Genomic DNA, 20,036 nt, shown 5'->3' with positions numbered 1-20,036 from the left:
TACCAGAAACATGGGTAAGACCCCCTGACGGATGGGTAAAATTAAATGTCGATGCTTCTTTTGTTGCTGCAACAGGTTGTGCGGGCACGGGAGTTGTTGCCAGGGGCAGCACAGGAAAGATCAAGCTGACGGCTTGGCGCGCTCTTTTTAACTGCTCAAGTGCCGTGGAAGCTGAAGCACATGACTGTGTTGAAGGCATCCGGCTAGCATCCCAATGGTGCCATGGCCCAATCATCCTAGAGTCGGACTGCGCTAGAGTAGTGCAAGCTCTTTCGAGCAAGAGCGTCGACAGATCAGAGATCAGCTTCATCGTGGCCGAGGGTAAGGAACTATCACAACTTCTGATGGAGTTGAAGATAGTCAAGGTGTCGAGGGATTGTAACAAGGTGGCAAATGAATTAGCTGCATTAGCTAGGCGAAATACTCATTCAGCGGTGTGGTTAGGTCAAGCTCCTGCTTGTGTCACTGACCTAATCAACTCCGATTGTATTCAGGAACAAGCCTAGTAAATAAAGCTCCCTCTTCACCCGCAAAAAAAAAAAAAGAAGAAGATCAAGCTACCTAGTAAAATTGAGAATATATACATAATTCCATAAAAAAATACTTGTTTTTATGTCGCCTAGCTTGGCATGCATGCAAATCAAACAAATATTGTGAAAGACAGGTAGTAATTTGTGAATTTAAAAAACAAACTGAACAGCCCTTTCCCTTTATCACTTTAGGGGGAAAAAAGGGGAAAGAAGACCCATAACCAATTAACCATCTAGTATTTTCAACAGCAGGCTTAAAAAAATCTTAAAGTACCTTGCACTCAGCAGGCCTATCCGTCTTTGATTTTTTGTATTGACCAAAAGCAGGTAAAAGTAGCCAAGCTGTCCAGTAAAGTTGGACAGAAATCTAGGTCTAGTTTGCACAATTACTTACTCGGCTTAGAATGACACTGCCCAGCTTTTGAGCCGAGCCATGGAGTAGGCCGTCAATGGAGGCAAGAAAACAAAGAACCAAACCAGGTGCCCAACTTTGGCCTGATCTCTTTCCCAAACAACATCTCGCCTCTCCTAGTCATGGCGGATAATTTAATCCCTCACCACACCTTCCTGCTCCGCTCTGTTTTATTATTGCGGCCACCTCACCGCTCCCATCCCGCCATGTCCTCTCCTCTGCCTCTCTCTCATCTCTAGCCTCCCTCCTCTTCCTCAGCCTCCGACGACGCTGTTAGCTGAGAGCAAGGGAGGCCCTGGTCTACGCCAGCCAGCCAGCCATGCTGGTGCGCTGCGACGTCTGCGGCGCCGAGCCGGCCGCCGTGCTCTGCTGCGCCGACGAGGCCGCGCTCTGCTCCGCCTGCGACCGCCGCGTCCACCGCGCCAACAAGCTCGCCGACAAGCACCGCCGCATCCCGCTTCTCCATCCCTCCGGCGACGACTCCGCCGCCGCCGCCGCCGCCGCGCCGCTCTGCGACGTCTGCAAGGTGCCGTGAGCTTCCTGACCCCCGCCGGTGTGCTTCGGACGGAGAGGCGGATCGGAGCTAGCTGCTGCTGACACGGTCCATCTGTTGTTACAGGAGCGGAGGGGCCTGGTGTTCTGCGTGGAGGACCGCGCCATCCTGTGCCTCGACTGCGACGACCCCATCCACAGCGCCAACGACCTCACCGCCAAGCACTCCCGCTTCCTCCTCGTCGGGGCGAAACTCTCAGCCGGGCTCGTCGACCAGGCGCCCCCCTCCCTGGACGACTGCCGGGGCAGCGGCTCCGACGAGCCCCACGACGTCGCCGCCATCTGCCCGCCGCAGGCGGCCAAGAGCTTGGCTCTTGATTGCAGCAACAGCCACGGCGGCGGCGGCGGCGGCGGAGGCGGCGGCGGCGGCGGAAGCAGCGGCGGCAGCAGCAGCATCTCCGACTACCTCACCAACATCTGCCCCGGCTGGCGCGTCGACGACCTCCTCTTCGACGACGCCGCGTTCTCCGCCGCCTCGGTACGTGCCGATCTAGCCACGCCTAATCTGATCTCTTCGCCGTGTTCTCTGCTTGTATACCCACAACTGGATGGTGTTGCGGTTCTTGGAAGCAGGAGGAGGCCAGGCGCGACGAGCACGAGCAGGTTCCGTCCCTGGACGCCGACCTCTTCGACGTGGTCGCCGGCCGGCCGGGGAAGCGCGGCGCGTGGTACGGCGGCGCGATGGGCCTCGAGAAGGTGCCTGCTGCTGCTGCCTCCATTGCGGTCCCGACGGCGGCTAAGCAGCAGGGGCGCGTGAGGGAGAGGCACTGGAGCTGCGACAGCGACAGCGACGTGTTCGCGGTGCCGGAGATCTCGCAGCCGCCGCCGGCCAAGAAGGCGCGGCCGCCGGCGCCGACGTTCTGGTGCTTCTGATCGAGCTGCGCCACCAGCCCGGCCGCCATGCTAGCTCGATCCGCGTGTGCACTTCGCTACTACTGTGTACCAGTGTGTGTGATCTCGCTGTTACTGTACTGTTACCTTATACTTGCCACTACTAGCAGTGCTCAAGCCCAGTCAAACTCGGTGCAGTTTATGGCCATGAGAGAGATCGTTACCGTACTGTAAAAACTTGTGATTGTCATGTGTGCCACCTAGCTACTTGGTCAATGGTCATGTCACAATTAATTAAATGTGTTGATGATGAACGTGATAGAACATACACAAGTTCTGAATTACCAATGTTAAGTAAGGTGATTTTCACTCTGTTCGTTGCGACCAGCCAACATGTTTTTTTTTCTCACACCAAACTAGCTACTAACTAATCAGCAGTATTTTTCTCTCATAATAAATCAGCACACCTAGCTACTTGGTCAATGGTCATGTCACAATTAATTAAATGTGTTGATGATGAACGTGATAGAACATACACAAGTTCCGAATTACCAATGTAAGTAAGGTGATTTTCACTCTGTTCATTGCGACCAGCCAACAGTGTTTTTTTTCTCACACCAAACCAGGCACCAATTAGTCAGCAGTATTTTTTTCTCATAACAAATCAGCACCAGCCACTTTTAGCCGGACAGAGTGTATACAAACCTCGTCAACAATTATCGTGCTCTTTAGTCCCGTCCTTGATTCTTGTACCTCGCTCCATAGATGGATCGGCTGCTTGCTGCATTGCCTAGTTGACACGAGAACACACTAAAGCCGTGTAGGAGTAGTTTCCAAGCACTCAGCAGGCAGCTGGTTTGTAAGATTCTTTTCTTTCACAAAAAATCAGGGCGGCAGTTTGCGCCATATGCCCATTTCGATCTTTCCCCAGTTGGCTTGCTTTGCTGAGTAGAGATCCTTGATTGAAATATCTCAGATGCTTTCTATATGTAGGCGAGATCAATGAATGCTTATAGTCTAGTCTTTGAAGACAGACTCCAAAGAGAAGTTTTTTTTTTTTGAAGGGTGTCCAAAGAGAAGTTGGCCTCGGTGAGGGTCTGAGAGCATGGGACTGACAGAGATGTTGCATCTGTTTGAACTTTGAAGCTGAACTGCAGTTGCTGAAATGAAGGTTTTGATCTGAACTGTGTGCTTCAGCATGCGGTCACAAGAAATTAAGCTGAATCATGCTTCAATATGCGGTCACAAGAAATTAAGCTGAATCGCGTGAATAAAGCACCATACTGTCTGTCTCAGAGTGGTTCATTCTTTTGCAGCTCATGGAAATCTTCAGAGATAGCTAAAAAAGCTCTTCTCTGATATATACTTGAAGTGGGAAAAGCAATTCGACATGCACTTTCCTTTTCTTTTGAACAGGCAAGCGCCGGCGATCGACTTGGAAGTCTTGAACTACATGCGCCAGTTAAATATCTGAGACACCACAGCTCCACACGTCAGTTCTTTACCAGGGCCGTGTTTAGTTGTGTCTCATAAAATTTTTAAAAAGACATCTTTCTATATTTGAAATACTAAACATAAACTAATCACAAAAATAATTACAGAACTCGTCTGTAAATCGCGAGACGAATCTAATGAGCCTAATTAATCCGTCATTAGAGGATGTTTACTATAGCATTACTGTAGCAATTTAGTGTCTGATTACAGCCTACTTAGGTTCGTTAGATTCGTCTCGCGATTTACCGTCAGCAGTCGCAATGTGTTTTTTATTTCGTTCAGATTTAAATCTCCATAAGGTGCTGGAAATTTTTTTGGAATTTTGATTTTTGGAACTAAACACGGCGCAGAAATTGGTGCACCTCCCAAGCAAAACACCACGACTGAACCATCACCCATGCTTGTGCAGGCAAGACGGCGGCACCGGGACATCAAGATCTCGAGGCACGCTGCCGAACTAGCAGAGGCTCTCCGAGCCAGTCAAGCGGCAGTGCAGGGTAAGGATAAGCATCAGCAGAAGATGAGGAGCTAACTGGATGCCAAGATTTTTAGTATCTCCTCATCCAGTGATGGTTGGTCTGGTCCATGGATGTTGCGAGCTGAAGGGAAAAGAAGAGGAAGAAAAGGTGTCTTGGTGCCGGGCACGCCAGTCGCAGTCCCTATCCGTGCTATCCGGTTGGGGGCGTGCTGTCAGTTGCAAGCCGCGCCGCATCACATGGCTCCGTCGCATCGGAGGCCGTTTCGGGGCGCTGCAGGTTGGAGCAGCTCCGGCCGTCGCTGCCGCTCCGTCGGAAAGCGTCGCCGCCGGCCGGGTTGGAACTTGGAAGTGTCTCCCTCCGGTAGGAAGCTGCAGGTGGAGACGGTTTCAGTTCAGAGCGCCCCTGATATTTCTTGGCTTGGCATCAGATGGTCCCTTCCTCTGGGAAAGATGACCCTCTCTGTTCAGATTGCTTTGTTGTTCGTGCTAAAAATTTGTTTCTCCAACTGATGTATATGAGTATAGTTATCCAAAAAGCCTGCAGCCCGACAGCCCGCCCGAAAGCTCGGTTTTTTGGCCCGGCCCAAGCCCGGCCCGGCACGTACTGACTCGGGCCCGGGCTAGCCCGTCCCGGTAGGGCGGGCCGGGCCGGGTTTGGGCCGCCACCCCAGCACGTCGGGCAGCCCGGCTCGGCACGGGGGGAGCAGACCGGCCCGATTAAGGCCCGCGTATATGCCCCTTGGCCCCTAGCCCCCAGGTCTCTCCACGAGACCACGACAGGAGGCCGTTCCGCTCTCGAAAAAAAAAGACGGGAGGCCGTTCCCCTTCTCCCTCCGCGCATCCGCAGACCGCGGGTCACGGCTCCACTCCCACCCTCCGCCCTTCCGATGACCAGCGCCACTCCCCCTCCTCTCCAACGCCGGTGCCGCTCCCCCAATCCTCTCCTCCACTGCCGGCGCCGCTCCCCCAACTCCTCTCCTCCACCGCTGGCGCGGCGGCGCCGCTCCTTCTCCTCTCCTCCACCTCCGGGCTCCGGCGCCCAACCATCGACGCCGCTCGCCCGCTACGCTCCCACTCGGCCACTCCACCCGACCGAACTCCTCTACAGATCCAGGCGACTCACGCCTCCACAGATCCTGGCGGCCGTCTCCTCTACAGATCCCGGCGGCCGGCAGCTCCACCAGACCCCGGCGGCACCGGCGGCTCCACTGTTCCACCGGGCCTGGGCGGGCACGTAGGTCACTGGGCTGGCCGTGCCAACCGGGCTGGCACGGCACGAAATGGGCCCGTGGGCCCGTGCCTGGGCCGTTGCTGCAGCCCGTGGGCGCGCACGGCCCGGCACGGTGGACCATAGTGCCGGGCCTGGCCCGGCACGAAGTTGATCGGGCCTAGCCGGGCCGGGCGGACCGAATGGACATCTATATATATATATATGAGCGTGATCTGCTAGCTTTGGTTCAGAGAAAAGTGTTTGAAATCTATCTCTACAACACGATTCGTGGGCTCATTTCCTGGAACATGGATAGGGCCACGTCGATGGAATTAAAATCAGCCGTCGGATCAATATTGAATGGTTAGATAAAGCACCAGCGTAGCCATTCCACAGCATTCTAGATCGCTCCACCATCGTCGGTGTCAGAGAAAGCACCAATCGTTTCTACCCTGCTCCGTCCTCTCTTCCCCTAGCTGCTGCTGTTTCTTCCCATCCGAGGCACCATCACAATTGGATCTCACAAGAAATCTCCTGTCAAACGGAAGGTGCGTGATCTTCTTCTCTGTTTTCTCTCTCTCCCTCCAATGCCTGCTTCTTGCTCCACCATGGCAGTACGCCGGCTCCACGCGGCCGCAGATTCCCGGCCCGCCTCCTCCAGCACGCCATACCGCTGCAGCGTCCTCCCTTCGGCCGTGACGCGGAACGCGCTGAGGAGCTCGACGGCGGAGCGCGTGCAGGTGACCTCCACGACAATGGCGGCGGGATGGTGCTGGTGGAGGACGTGGTGCGCCAGCCGCGCGCCTCGCTCCCACGGGTGCATCGCTCACAGCACCATCAGGCCACACTCCACACTCGACCTGCCTCCCTCTCTTGCTTGCCTCCGGTTTTGCTCCTCCCGAGCTAGCTGAGTTGTAGCTGAGTACCACTTGCGGAGCTAATTTAGCAACTAATGTACACGGACATCCAGATAAATCCGATATTATTTTCTTGCTATCCAGTGCTTACTGCTTACTGCAGTTCCAGCAATTAAACTTTTAATCCATATCCAGCAATTAAAATGTGTAGCTGAGTTCCAAAACGTCTTCACATAAAAAAAGTAATCAACACAAAAGTTGTTTAGAATTTTAAAATCTACAACTTTAGCATATAGCAAAGTTTTGTAAATTAAAATCGTTTTTGTAATTCATTCAACATAACATCTTATTTTGCTTAAAAATATAATATCGTACCACCGTTCTTCTATGCCTTCTCATGCTACGTCCACAATAGCGCATCATATTTTAATATAACCACTACTTCCCTAAATAAATAGCACGTCTATTAATCGCAACAAGATTTTGTAAATACGTTAAGTATCAGACTAATTGTGCTCCGCCCTCCCTAATAAATTATCTTACCCCTTCTTTCACCACAAAAAATATAGCAACAAATGTCATAGCTCTATTTCGATACCCAAAATAATATAGTACTTAAAATAACGTCACCATAATAGAATGCCCCAAAATATATACAAAGTGCAATAGCGGACTGCAGACCATGACACCTACACTTAAAAGAAAAACCCTACTACATGCATCAACTAAAGTTCACATCAACTATAATCGTCCCACCTACGTTGCAATCATGAGAAAACCAAAGAGTATATCAAGCTACGTACATTCTTATTCCACGTATGAAATAAAATTTCACCAAATACAATAAAATGGTCACAAACAGGCCTTGCGCGGCAATGCCGCGTGCCTTTCTAGTGCTATTTTATTGTTGGGAAATAAAAAAGGGCACACGCAACTCTCAAATCCAGTTCGATAGCATGGCCGTCAACGAAAACAGTGTTGTGAGTCTGTAGGCTACACTGTTGGACACCTCTGGCCGGCAGTGGACTCAAAACTCAAATACTCAAATTTTCAGATATAAACAGTCGCTTGTCAAAATCGTTTCTTTTCTTTGATAAAATAAAATTGTAGATGAGTACTTGCGTTTTATTAACTTTTAAGCGAGCGATGAGAGAGTGCGGTTAAAAGGTGGAGTAGTATGTATCGAGTTTGTTTGATTTTGCTAGTGGTGCCATCATCTGCCGATGCGAAGCCGAGCTGAAAGATTCAGATCCACGTACGATCGCCCAATCTGCCTCAAGCAAACGACGAAGCGAAACCGAGAAATATATATGGCCATGTGGGCACTTGATGAGTAGGTTTCAGCTGTTTGAGATGCCCCAGTACACCCAAGGTGGCAACTTGGACAATCATGTGTGTAGTATATTATTCTGCTCTCGAAATTGCGATGAACCACCCCATCATTCCGAAATATAAAGCTTCTTCCGATGTTGCTGATGGGATATGAGTTTGATGCCACTTGCATTGTCAGCTTGGCTTGGTGGGCAGGATGCAGGAACACGACTAGTATATTTTTTTTTAGCTTTAGATCTAAATTTTTTCTTCATAGTTGTAAACAAAATGTACCAAAATATATCATATTATATATTCATTGTGTAGATCTACTCATTTGGAGCCTAACACAATTGGATTTTCTATTTTATAATTTTTTTTGTGATTTACTATGATTTTTCAAAACTACTTTAGGGGGTAATTTGACGGTTTTGAAAAGTTTAGAGGATGATATAGATTGTTTTATAGTTTGGGGGATTATGTAATCCACCCACTATAGGTGAGGGGGTGATATATACGTTTTTTTCAGCAGCTTGGCAGGGCGCATCCTTCTCTTGATTACCACAAAACAATCCCATCCATCAACTGTCTCATCTTCAGAATTCTAATGCGGTAGTGGTAGCCTGCTAATAGGTATACAAGGTCCCACCAAACTGTTCTAATAATACATATATTTTAACCTATCTTTATATTATATAATGCAATTGTTGTTCCATCTGAAAAGGAACATTTTGTCCTTTTCTTGGCATGGGAGTCTTCAGAACATCTTTAGTTTGGTACTAGCGATGTTTTACTAATTACCTCTTCAATTGAGCTGTTTCATCGTGAGAAGAAGAAGAAAAAATCGGTGTTCCAAGCCATGCCTATCCGTGAATCAAACACTGCTTTTACTTGAGCTACCGCGGTCTCATACGCATCAAAGGAACAAGAGAGAATCGTTGACGGATTTTTTTAAATACTAATTCAATACAGGATTGCAGAATTCTATCTATACAAGACGAAAGCTAATCTTTTAAGACCGGGCAGATGTAAAAGCATTATGTACGCACAGAGGGTGGCTGGTACCCACACTTGTGCAACCTACATTTACCTGACAGGAACAAAAATGTGCAGGTTAATTTGATGGGTTTGTGTAAATTTTGTTGTAACTGCAAATCTGATGCTGACATGCGAATGGTATATATATGCATGAATCCCATGTCAACAGCGATGTATATATAGAAAGAGTCTATAGATACTTCAAATCCTATCCAAAACTTTTCTTCATGGCCACCTCAAGGTTCATCCCCCCCCCCCCCCCCCAAGGAACCCTGTGCAAACACAGATCTAAATGGAAGGATCAAGGATGAAAGTATGGCATGTTCTTCTTTTGTCTGATGAAGAACCCACTTCTAATGACTTGCCATCATCTGAAAAAGGAACCCTTTCCTAGTTTATTGTCAGCAGACTCCATTCTGCTCATGTCTGCAGCCTTTGTAACCTAATAACCTAACAGACAGCTGAAATCAGAGCTTCAACCGAAAGTAGCTCCTCCGATGCGGAGCCAGGACGAAGATGCCCTGACGCTGGCGGTCTCGTCATTGCGCTAGCGCCGTGGCGGCGGCGAGGCCCGGCCGGGGTGGGCGGCTCGCTGGTGGTGGTTCGTCCCGGCTGCTCGCCTCTGTTTGCTACAGCCGACAGGGTTCGAGGAGAGATCGCATCTCTGACACCATCATCTGCTACGTCGACCCGCTGCTCTCCCCTCTTGCCCTTCCACTTCCTAGCGGAGTGTGAGATTCTTGACTGAATCTCACCACAGCTCAATTTCTTCGTGATTTCAAGTTGGCTCTTGCTCGCCTTTTGCTCACCTGATTGCGAGCAGGTCATCTGAACCTGAATTTTTGCCACGACATGTTTGGTTAATTGTCCAAAAGAGTTTGCACTTGCATATATAAACTCAAAAAGTATCAGTGCACTGAAAATATTGCTCCATTTTTCCCGGGTAATGTTGCTCCATTTTTGTAATAACCAAGAATATAGGAACACGATGCATTGAACTGAAGAAAGATTAGGAGCACAGAGATGACAAACTTGCCAACAGCAAGTCCAAGAAAGCCGAAGTCTTTGCTCTGCACCTGACTTTCCCTGTAATTTAGTTAGCGTTGTACTGTTTTCTGAACTTGAGTCTTGTTGCTGTTATTTGACAATATTTATATGGCCAACGTATGAGTTACAAACCAATGTTTTTGTGCAAACTCGCAAACTTCTAATCTAGGTCATAGAATCAGCAACCAGGGGGATGCGCATGGGGAGTGGGAGGGGATTTAAAGTTTATTAGGAGATGTGACTTTGGAGTATGTTTAAAATAACAAGATATGATTATCTATTTATCTTTGTCTCAAACATTGAATGTTCAGTCGCCGTTGCAGGGAGCGATTAGAGTTTTTGGTCTAGCTCTGAACGCACGAAATAGTTTCGTTATGGGCCTTTTTATGTCCATCTGGGCCGTAAAAGGCCCACGCTAACATTTGTTTCCAAAACTTCCCTCGCTGACATGTGAGCCCGTGATGTCATCTCACCCGGGCACGGTCCCGAAGACCAAAAAAAAAAATCCCGACCCGACCCAGCCCACATCTGAGGAATCGCCGCCGCACCCGACCGCATGCCCCTGCGCCGACTCTCTCCGCGCCTCACGAGCCCGCGCCGCCGTCTCCGCTCCCTGAACCCTAGCCCCGCCATGCCGCCGGCCGCCGACGCCGCCCACCTAGCCACGGCGGCCGACCCCGACGAGGACCTCTGCTCCAGCGCCGCGGCTGCCGCGGCGGCGGGGGAGGTCGCGCCGGCCCCGCCCCTCCCGCCGCCGCCGGCGTCCGCGGAGGAGAGGATCGAGCGCGCGTGGGCGCACTGGAGGCGCCTGGGGTCCCCGCGCCTGATGGTGGCGCCGATGGTGGACAACTCCGAGCTTCCCTTCCGCATGCTGTGCCGACGCTACGGCGCCGACGCCGCGTACACGCCCATGCTCCACTCCCGCATCTTCTCCGAGAACGAGAAGTACAGGTCCATGGAGTTTACCACGTGCAAGGTAAATGGCGCTCGCTAGCTTTCAGTGTTAAGGGTAGTCGTATATGCTTTATATGCTTAGCTCGCCATTGCAATACAAGCTGATAGAATAATTGCTTTCGTGTGGGAACGAATATGGTTAGGTAGTTCTGCAGCTTGATTTCAAAACACTTCCAAATTCGCAGTTTGATGGAATTCCAAATGTTATTTAGATTATCAAAGTTATGTGGTATCTGGGGGTGGGCAGCCATTCTTTGAACCTGAGAAGCGAAGAATTGCTGTATTACGTTAACAATTCTGTAAACATTAGCCTTATCTGACAGTTAGTTACTTAGTTTCCTTGCCATTACAATGCAAGCTGATACAATAATTGCTTTGGTGTGGAGACAAATATGATTAGGCAGTTTTGCGTTTTGATTTTAAAAACCTTCCAAATTTAAGTGGTAGCAGGCAAATGTTTGAACCTGAGAAGCAAAGAATTTCTGTATTTGGTAGCGGTTGTTTGAACACAAGGGTTATTTGACAGTTATTTTACATGATCTAGTGTATGCTCTTGTTATTCTATACAGTTATTTTCTCCGTTATTAGTTGTATTATTTATCTTGTATGTGAATCTGACATTCTTTTCACCATATACAGGAGGACCGTCCACTTTTTGTTCAGTTTTGTGCAAATGACCCTGACATTTTGTTACAAGCTGCAAAGATGGTGGAACCACATTGCGACTATGTTGATATCAATTTTGGGTAATATGCAATTCCTTGTGCTGTTATACTGATTTTTACCTTCATATTAACCTATCTAGTAGCTGATTGTAGTTTACACCACTTTTGGAATGGCTCAAATAGTTTGCTGACATAAAGTTCTTCTCTAAAAGAACCTTGTTAGTGGTGCCTCGAGCATGATATTAGTGATACACAAGTGATTCTAATGTGGAAAAGAATTAGCCACCATGCTAGGCCATGGTCTGCACACTGCAACTCCAAAACTGTTTAGTTCAAGACTTCAAGTCATCTATGCTGCTAGCTCATTTCTTAGCTTTGCTTATAGCACTAATGATGAATCTTCCATGGTTACTTTCTAGCTAGTATATACCGTTTTATTCATTTCTCATATATTAGCATTGCTTGAGAATATGGCCCCATGCTCTTCTCACTGGTAGCAATGTATTGCCTTGCAGATGCCCCCAGCGTATCGCAAGACGGGGGAACTATGGAGCATTTCTCATGGACAACCTTCCCCTCGTAAAATCCCTTGTGCAGAATCTATCAGCTAACCTTCATGTTCCAGTCTCGGTAAAGATTCGCATATTTCCACGGTTGGAAGACACACTAGCCTATGCCAAGATGCTTGAGGAAGCTGGTGCTTCTCTTGTGGCTGTCCATGGTCGGACGAGAGACGAAAAGGATGGGAAGAAATTTCGAGCAGACTGGGATGCCATCAAGGCCGTCAAAGATGCTCTCAGAGTACCTGTTCTTGCAAATGGAAACATTCGCCACATGGAGGATGTGAAGAACTGCCTGGAACATACTGGTGCTGATGGTGTGCTTTCAGCAGAAACTCTCCTAGAAAATCCAGCACTCTTTGCTGGTTTCAGGACAAAGGAATGGAAAGAAGATGGTGATGAGAATGGAGATAGCGGCTTGGACCAGGCTGATCTAGTGATTGAATACTTGAAGCTGTGTGAGCAGTACCCTGTGCCATGGAGAATGGTTAGATCCCATGTCCACAAGATGTTGGGGGACTGGTTCAGGGTGCATCCAGAGGTGAGGGAGGAACTCAACAAGCAGAACATACTCACCTTCGAATGGTTGCATGACATGGTAATGAGGCTCAAGAAACTCGGTGGAAGAGTGCCACTTTACAAAAAAGAGAGTGCACTGCAGACAGCAGCAGATGGGCTAGCTGTTAGCAATGCTTGAGAATTCCCCCATCAATTTTGAGATCTGCAGCACCAATTTTTGGAAAGATGGAATGTATGAAAAATAGGAACTATTTAACTTGTATTAGAATAGATTGGAAGAACATCACTGTGGTCCAACACTCCTCTGGCCACGATTGGAACGAAATTCTGGCTGATTGAACTATTTATTGGTTGCTCAATTAGTTAGTTTGTTTACAAATGCATCACCTCATTGTTGTAACAGCTGATATATAAATTTGCATACATCATTAGTTAGTTTGGAAGGCCAAGTAGTGCCCAAGAGGGATACCTTTCGATATTTGGGATCGATGCTACAGAGAGATGGAGATATTGATGAGTATGTTAGTCATAGAATCAAAGCGGGATAGATGAAGTGGCGCCAAGCATCTGGCGTCCTTTGTGACAAGAAGGTACCTCAGAAGTTAAAAGGCAAGTTTTATAGAACGGCGATTAGACTGGCAATGTTGTATGGTGCGGAATGTTGGCCTACAAAAAGGCGGCATGTCCAACGGCGGCATGTCCAACAATTAAGTGTTGCAGAAATGCGCATGTTGCGTTGGATTTGTGGGCATACAAGGATGCATCGAGTTTGAAATGATGATATACGGGATATGCTAGGGATAGCACCAATTGAAGAAAAGTTTATCCAACACCGGCTGAGATGGTTTGGACATGTCCAACGGAGACCACTAGAGGCACCAGTGCATAGTGGTATCCTAAAGCACGACGGTAATATGAGGAGAGGCAGGGGCTGGTCGAAGTTAACATGGGAAGAAACAATTAGAAGAGACTTGAAAGACCAGAGTATACCTAGAGATTTGTCCTTGGATAGGAGTGCTTGGAAAGCCACGATTCTCGTGCCAGAACCATGAATAATGGTCTTTGTTGGGTTTCAACTCTAGCCTACTCTAACTTGCTTGGGATTAAAAAGCTTTGTTGATGTTGTTGATGTTGATCATTATACGGTCTCTGATACCTTGAATTTGCAATTGAACTGAGCTTTGTAAGCTTTTGTGTAGCTGTCTTGGTGCTCTCATGTCCAGACCAACCTGTTGGCTTTCTGTTTCTGGGCTTATCTACCACATGAGACATGCTTTTTTTAATAAATAAATGCAAGCATATTTAGCTGAGCATATATTCCATATAATATTTGGCGTCCAGGATACACAAGTAGGAATCTGTAACTATCATCAGCGTTTAGTCTGCTATAATGATCTAAATTCTCTCTATCAGTGATTATGAACATACTGTAATGCTATTGCAAAACCATGTACTCACTGCTGACGGATTTGTTATTCGTATGTAACATCTGCAAAACTAAGAGAGGAAGAACCCTAAACTATTTTTGAGCCAGAGACGAAAACTGCCTGCCGTCCTGAAATGGTCAGTCAAATATATATTACGCAGGCTCCTCGACCAGCTCCGGCCGCCAATCCGATTTCTCAGCGTAGAGCACGCCTTGGTCGTTCTTGGAGAAGGTCAGCCGCACGTCCCAGTGAAGCGACCTCAGGAGCTTCTCCACCTCGCCGACGGCGCCGGCCTCGTCGCGCACGATGATGCCGCCCCCAGGCCTGACGATCCTGTCCACCTCGACCACCACCGGCAGAACCGCGCACCTGGACAAGACGAAATCTGGTGACAAGGCGGAACCAAACCAACCAGGCATTGCTGCTGCAGCAGAGTGCTAGCTAGCTATCGGTGAGAATTGAGCTGACCTCTCTTTGATCTTGGAGAAGAGGTGGTCGGCGTGCAGCAGATCGTAGGTCCTCGGGTAGGTGCTGAAGGACTCGCACCAGTCATGGTAGATGCCGAACAGCCCGCGCTCGAAGATGACCGGCAGCGTGTCCGGCGCGTCGACGTTGACGACGTTCATCACCCAGACCTTCTTCTCCCGGAGCGCGGCTGCGAACCTGCAGGACATATCAGACAGAGCGCGTCATCGATCACCAATGGCGTGGCGGCGATCCGACAGACGAGGGATCTGTTTCTTTCTTACCCTCCGTACGCGGCTCTCATGTCCATGACGTTCCTGACCCTGGACCAGTCGATGCCGAGGCCGTTGAGGTAGGACCTGTCGACGACGCGCCGCCAGTGGTCGTGGTCCGCCGTGAAGTCCTCCGGCTCCGGCTTGCCGTACACCCCGGCCCGCGCGGCACTGAGCCAGTGCGGCGGCGCCCGCAGCCGCCGCGGCCAGTCCGCGGGCCAGCGCGCGCCGCGCTCCGACGGGCCCGTCGGCACGCGGTGCAGGCACGAGCTGAGGCGGATGTACCAGGCGGCGTCGGCGTCGTCGTCGTCGCTGCACATGGGCGGCTGCTGCCGCCGCCTCGCCTCGTAGCACTCGTTGGAGGTCGGCTTGCGGTAGAAGGCGACGCCGACGCCGTTGAGCCGGTCCTTCTTGATCGACGCCAGCTCCCAGCACATGGATTTCGTCAGAGACGTCATGGCTGCAGCAGGTGCAGTAGTGTGTAGGTGCATGCAAGTGAACAAATAAAACTCCATTAGCCATGGATCAGCTCATGGTGAGAGATCGAGATGATGATCGGAACTGAAACTCAAGTCTATGAAAGGAACGTGCCTTTCCAGATCTCGACGTCCTCCGGCAGCTTCTGGTACACCGGCGTGGCCGACCAGACGAAGAAGCTGCCGGGGCGCAGGACGCGGTTGAGCTCGAGGAGGAGGGCGCCACCGTCGGCGTGCCAGGGCACGCGGCAGCGCGCGCAGTGGACGAGGTCGAAGGCCTTGCTGGGGAAGGGCAGGCGCTTGGAGCCCATGACGGCGGAGATGGCCGGGATCCCTCGCTCGAGCGCCATCTGCACCTGCGCCTCGTGCTCGTCCTTGGGCGCGAAGGACACGGCCGCCACGCCGCGGTCGAAGAGGTAGCCGCCGAAGCTGGCCACGCCGCAGCCGACGTCGAGCACCACCCGCGTGCGCTTCCCCCAGGCGATGCCGCCGCGGGCCGACTGCTGGAGGAAGTCGATGTAGTGCAGGGCGCCGTGGATGAACTGCGTGCCGCCGCCGGGGAAGGTCAGGTGCGGGCCGCTCACTTTCACCCAGTTCTGGTGCCCCTTCACCTCCACCAGCTTGGTGTGCGGCACGTTGCTGTACCAGATCATGTCCCGGCTCCGGGGCCACTCGATGGGCCTCCGGTAGCCGACGGGGAGCGGCACCAGGCACGTCGGGCCCTCGTCGGGGCAGTGCCGCTCCCGGTGCTCGTACCGCCGGAAGTTCTCCGGCCGCAGCTTCTTCACCGCCTTGTCGTTGTCCAGGCACGGGATGTAGTCCGCGCCGGCCTTCACGTTGCACACCCGCCACTCGTGCTCGTGCTGCTCCTCGCCGCCGCCGCCGCCGCTGCTCTCGCCGCCGCTCTCGCCGTCGCGCCGGTCCTTCTCCCGGTGGGACTGGTCAGCCTGCGTCGCCCACGCCTTGTTTTGATCCTCGGCGCGGGCTTCGCCGACGAGCGAGTCCTCCGCGCCGCGGCCGTCCGTGTCCTCCCTGTGCTCCTCGGACACCGCCGCCGCCTTGTCGCCGTCGCCGCCGTCCCCATTATGCGGCTGCTCATTGGCGTTGCTTCGCTCCTCCTCCGGCTGACGCTGCTGCTCGCCCTCCTCGCCCGGCTGCGGGTCCGCTCGCTCGTCGCCGTCGACCTGGGGCTCCTCCTGCGCCTCCCGGCGCAGGCCCCCGCCGCCGGTCTGCTCGTCGAGCGCGCTCTGCTCCTCCTCCCGCTGCCTCTGCCCCGCGTTGCTCTCCTCCTCGACGCCACCGTCCAGGTTCTTCTCCTCGACGGCAGCGGCCCGGGCCTGCTCGTTCGGCATCTCCAGCTGCGGGTCGCGGTTCTCCTCCAGCACGGCCTCCTGCTCCTTGGCCGCCTCCTCCGCGCCGGCGGCGGCCGCGCTGTCGTCGTCCTCGCTCTTCACGTCCTCCATGGCCGCCGCGGAGATCCTGTGCTCCTCCTCCATGCCCGCCGCCTCGTCGGAGCCATGCTCCTCGTCCGGCTTGGCGTGCGGGTCGTCCAGCACGGCGGCCGCCGCCGCGACGGCGCCCTTCTGCTGGGACTCGTCCTCGTCGGAGCCGCCGCCGCTCTCGCCGCCAGCCTGCTTCCCCGCCCCGCGCGGCGGCGCCGGCGCGGCCCTCTCCCTCGTCACCTCGTACGCGAACGACGACCGCGTCGTGTGCCGGTACGCGGTGACCGTGCCCCCCGCCGCGTCCCCGTCCGCCGCCGCCGCGGCGCTGGAGGTGGACGTGAGGAAGTAGGCCCCCGCGACGCAGAGCGCGACGAGCAGCGCCGTGGTGGCGTAGTAGACGCACGCGGACGCCGCCGCCGAGGACGAGGCCGCGCCGCCGCCGCGCTTCCCGCCGGCGCGCGAGCCCCGGGAGGCCCCCGCCATGGACCGATCCCGCATGCGGCCGGTTACGTAGCAGATGGGATTTGGCCGCTGCCGCGCGCGCGCGGTTGATCTGTTGGCGCAAACAGTTAACCTCGGCGCGTAGGGTTAATGGTGGATCGATCAGATTAAGGGGTTTGCATTGTTCCCTGCCCTCGGCGGGCGGAGCGACGCGTAATCTTTGTTTGGAACATGGGGTGGTGATCCCCGCGCGTCGGGGGGTGGTCGGACGTGCGGATGACATGTGGGCCCTCGACGAGCCGCGTTGCTTAACAAGCGGCCCGTCGTCTCCCTCTTCTCTCGCTAGCTCTTGACCTTCATTAATTCCCATAATCTCTGCTCCGTGTCTCTTCCGTCTGTTTAATTTGGTTTCTTTTCAAGTAGCCCGCGGTTGTTTTTCTTTAGATAGAAAACAGAATGGAACATGAAATTTCATGGTTCATTCTTTAGTTTTAAGTGTGGCCAGATACAATTGCTGTTGCTAATAACCAAAATCTTTGCTAGGAAATACTAAATATGGCTAACATTAGAAGAGCATATATATACCAAAACTTGGAAGGTAACTAGGCTAACTCTACCTTAATTAAAAACGTAGGCGTGTTTTCATGGCTGCAAAAAAAAAACAAATTGGAAACACTGTACATACTGCAAGTCTGCAACACATGCATTACTGAATACTCTATCTTGAAAACAAAAAAAAAAATCGTTGGAAAGGTGCCAGTACCACAGTGCCCATGAAACACCGTGCAAGCGTGCATGCAAGCAAGAGCACGGTATATATAGTCCACCGAGTATTGAGGGCAAACCAAGAGAAATCTTAAGGGGAAATTCAAACAAAAGCAACAAACAAATTAAATGAAAGCAAATTGGTCCTCTCTTTTTTTCTGTAGTCAGTGCAATGACACGTCACGTACTAGCACCCAGAAATGGTGGCATGAGCCCAATAACTCATGCCTGGAACTGGAAAGTGGCACCAAGGATTTCCTCTTCTGCTCACACAGGCCGGCCGCATGATTGACCGAGCTGCTGTTGCGCTGCATAGCACCAACCAACCCGGAAGCCCATCTCGTCCTGTCCGATCAGGCCTCCAACAGCCCAAGAAATACCGCCGCAAAACAGGCATCACTTGCTTGATTTCTTGCTCATCGTTACCATGGTTTTCCGTATAGATTCAAAGATACCAAAAGCAATTAGATGGACATGACTAGTCATACGAGCTACCGAGCTACAGCCTACAAGTGGTTTATCGTAGCTCCTCCTTTCTTTTTTCCTGCTTGACTGATGGACAACGGGAGTTCTTCCTCAGTTGTACAGGAGCATATAGAACCGTCTTGCTTGGGACTTACTCCCTCTGTCCCTTTTGATCAATCACTTGGGAAGTGTGCTGCCCTCACAGTCACACTTCCCTGATCTCAAATGTTCCAAAATGACATGGCTCTTTTTAGACGATAGATCTATGGTACATGAGCAGATCAGTGTTAGTCAGGTCAAGTTAGAACTAGGGGTCGTGGAGGATCATATGTAGTGGTTGAGTAGTATATAAATAACGCACTAAATCTTGCATTCTTAAATAATAATAATGACCGAAAAACACCAACCGTCCCATAGTATTTGAGCTGTCTCGTGTTTCTCTTTTTTTCCCCAAGTCGTGTTTCTTTTTTCCCCAAGAGACTATCTCCTCTAGTTTAGTTAGTTGGGGTATGTTTTTTTTTTGAGTTTTCATTTTTTGGAAAATTGATTCCAGAGTGTTGTTTTTGTTTTTAAGAAACCGACAGAAGCACTGACAAATCGTTTAAGACTTACAAAAGTCTAAAGAGATATGACATAAAACAAAAAATACACAAACTCATCAGAGATAAGAATAATACAGGAGCATGATGCTCGGCGCTCTCAAGGCCACTTGTCGCAAGCCCAACTCCTCCAGAATGCAGCTAAAAACCAACAGAGCTGTCATCAATCTCCCTCAAAAACTCTTCCATTCCATTTCTTCCAAATGTTCCACACTGTGTACATGAGTAGGCCTGCTACATGATTCTGTTGTTCTTGAGGTATCGGCTGTAAGGATTCTAGAGTACTGTGGCGGTGGAAAAAATGATTCTTGACGTGGCTTTAGAAAAGCTGTTTCTGACTTTGGAAAAGCTAAATCTAGCTGATTGTAGCTTTAGAAAAAATGATTGCATATCATGGCTTTCGGGAAAAAAAATACTTATTAGATTATGAGATTGCCTTTTAGATTTGTGTGTCCTAGGGGTTGTTTGGTTCCAGGGACTTTTTTTAAGTCCCTGGAACTTTTTAGTATTTAGAAGTATTAAATAAATGTTAATTATAAAACTAACTGCTGAACCCTAGGGCTAAACTGCGAGACGAATCTAATGAGGTATCTTAATCTATGATTAGCGAATGGTTACTGTAGCATCACTGTATCAAATTATGAATTAATTAGGCTCATTAGATTCGTCTCGCGAAAAAGCACTCATCTGTCAAAAAACATTTATAAACATATTTTATTTAATACTATAAAATAGTAAGATTCATTTTGATGTGATAGAGACTTCTGAAAAAAGTTTGGTTCCAAACATGACCCTAGTTGCACGCTCAAAACATCTCAGCTCCCGGACATCCAGCAAACAACTCCGATCCATGCCAATAGCTTATGATTCTAAGTAGCAAAGCAGGCAATAATCTATTTGTTTCTTACAATTTGCATGCTTCCTCTAGAAGCTGCACCTCATGACCGGGCCTGTCGACGTCTCCGTGTCTTCGGGGAAAAAAAGAGAAGAAGAGACCCGGCGATGATCCGGTAGCCAAAACCGTGCTTACAGTTGTGCCCAAAAGCTAGCCACAGCCGGGAGGCACAGGCAGGTCCGATCGATCCTCCTGTCTGAGCGGCTGAGCCGCGACCGACCGAGACCGATGGCACGGTGGTAGAATGAACGAGCCGGAGAGGTCGGCCGCGGCCGGCCGGCCGCTTACTCCCACGCCGGCCGCGCGCGTCACGAGGAGCGAGCAGGCCACA

General features: G+C 50.8%; 3 protein-coding genes and 1 long non-coding RNA gene across 5 annotated transcripts; 2 read left to right on the top strand and 2 right to left on the bottom strand.

Annotated features, from left to right (window-relative positions):
* Positions 1–940: 940 nt before the first annotated feature.
* Positions 941–2,673, top strand: LOC120704471 (B-box zinc finger protein 20-like). Of its 2 annotated transcripts, XM_039988869.1 has the most exons (4): positions 941–1,468; positions 1,562–1,838; positions 1,872–1,972; positions 2,068–2,673. In XM_039988869.1, exons 1-4 carry the CDS (start codon positions 1,262–1,264, stop codon positions 2,365–2,367), a joined length of 885 nt encoding a protein of 294 aa, XP_039844803.1. In that variant the 5' UTR covers positions 941–1,261; the 3' UTR covers positions 2,368–2,673. The 2 variants fall into 2 exon arrangements, with proteins under 2 accessions (XP_039844803.1, XP_039844802.1); XM_039988868.1 differs by having other exon boundaries at positions 1,562–1,972.
* On the bottom strand, positions 2,474–2,869 carry LOC120704472. Its single transcript, XR_005687563.1, has 2 exons — positions 2,793–2,869; positions 2,474–2,585 (listed from the first exon to the last, which is right to left on the bottom strand). It is a non-coding gene; the product is annotated as an uncharacterized LOC120704472 (long non-coding RNA).
* Positions 2,870–10,267: 7,398 nt separating this feature from the next.
* On the top strand, positions 10,268–12,901 carry LOC120704470 (tRNA-dihydrouridine(16/17) synthase [NAD(P)(+)]-like). The gene is made up of 3 exons (XM_039988867.1): positions 10,268–10,736; positions 11,354–11,460; positions 11,895–12,901. The coding sequence occupies exons 1-3, from the start codon at positions 10,317–10,319 to the stop codon at positions 12,634–12,636; spliced, it is 1,269 nt and encodes a 422-aa protein (XP_039844801.1). The 5' UTR covers positions 10,268–10,316; the 3' UTR covers positions 12,637–12,901.
* An 813-nt stretch (positions 12,902–13,714) lies between these two features.
* On the bottom strand, positions 13,715–17,023 carry LOC120704469 (probable methyltransferase PMT24). The gene is made up of 4 exons (XM_039988866.1): positions 15,214–17,023; positions 14,635–15,082; positions 14,354–14,548; positions 13,715–14,254 (listed from the first exon to the last, which is right to left on the bottom strand). The coding sequence occupies exons 1-4, from the start codon at positions 17,021–17,023 to the stop codon at positions 14,038–14,040; spliced, it is 2,670 nt and encodes an 889-aa protein (XP_039844800.1). The 3' UTR covers positions 13,715–14,037.
* Between the last annotated feature and the right edge of the window lie 3,013 nt (positions 17,024–20,036).

The sequence above is a fragment of the Panicum virgatum genome, chromosome 4K (genome assembly GCF_016808335.1).
Source record: "Panicum virgatum strain AP13 chromosome 4K, P.virgatum_v5, whole genome shotgun sequence".
Lineage (NCBI taxonomy): Eukaryota > Viridiplantae > Streptophyta > Magnoliopsida > Poales > Poaceae > Panicum > Panicum virgatum.
The sequence above is the reverse complement of the archived record's forward strand: the minus strand, read 5'-3'. Positions and strand labels throughout refer to the sequence as shown.

Coding starts and splice junctions, on each gene's coding strand:
- LOC120704471 (XM_039988868.1), top strand. CDS start 1,262: ATGCTGGTGCGCTGCGACGTCTGCGGCGCCGAGCCGGCCGCCGTGCTC. Junction 1,469..1,561: donor CGCTCTGCGACGTCTGCAAG/GTGCCGTGAGCT, acceptor CTGTTGTTACAG/GAGCGGAGGGGCCTGGTGTT. Junction 1,973..2,067: donor CCGCGTTCTCCGCCGCCTCG/GTACGTGCCGAT, acceptor TCTTGGAAGCAG/GAGGAGGCCAGGCGCGACGA.
- LOC120704470 (XM_039988867.1), top strand. CDS start 10,317: ATGCCCCTGCGCCGACTCTCTCCGCGCCTCACGAGCCCGCGCCGCCGT. Junction 10,737..11,353: donor TGGAGTTTACCACGTGCAAG/GTAAATGGCGCT, acceptor CACCATATACAG/GAGGACCGTCCACTTTTTGT. Junction 11,461..11,894: donor TATGTTGATATCAATTTTGG/GTAATATGCAAT, acceptor ATTGCCTTGCAG/ATGCCCCCAGCGTATCGCAA.
- LOC120704469 (XM_039988866.1), bottom strand. CDS start 17,023: ATGGCGGGGGCCTCCCGGGGCTCGCGCGCCGGCGGGAAGCGCGGCGGC. Junction 15,083..15,213: donor GGACGTCGAGATCTGGAAAG/GCACGTTCCTTT, acceptor CACCTGCTGCAG/CCATGACGTCTCTGACGAAA. Junction 14,255..14,353: donor TTCTCCAAGATCAAAGAGAG/GTCAGCTCAATT, acceptor CGTCTTGTCCAG/GTGCGCGGTTCTGCCGGTGG.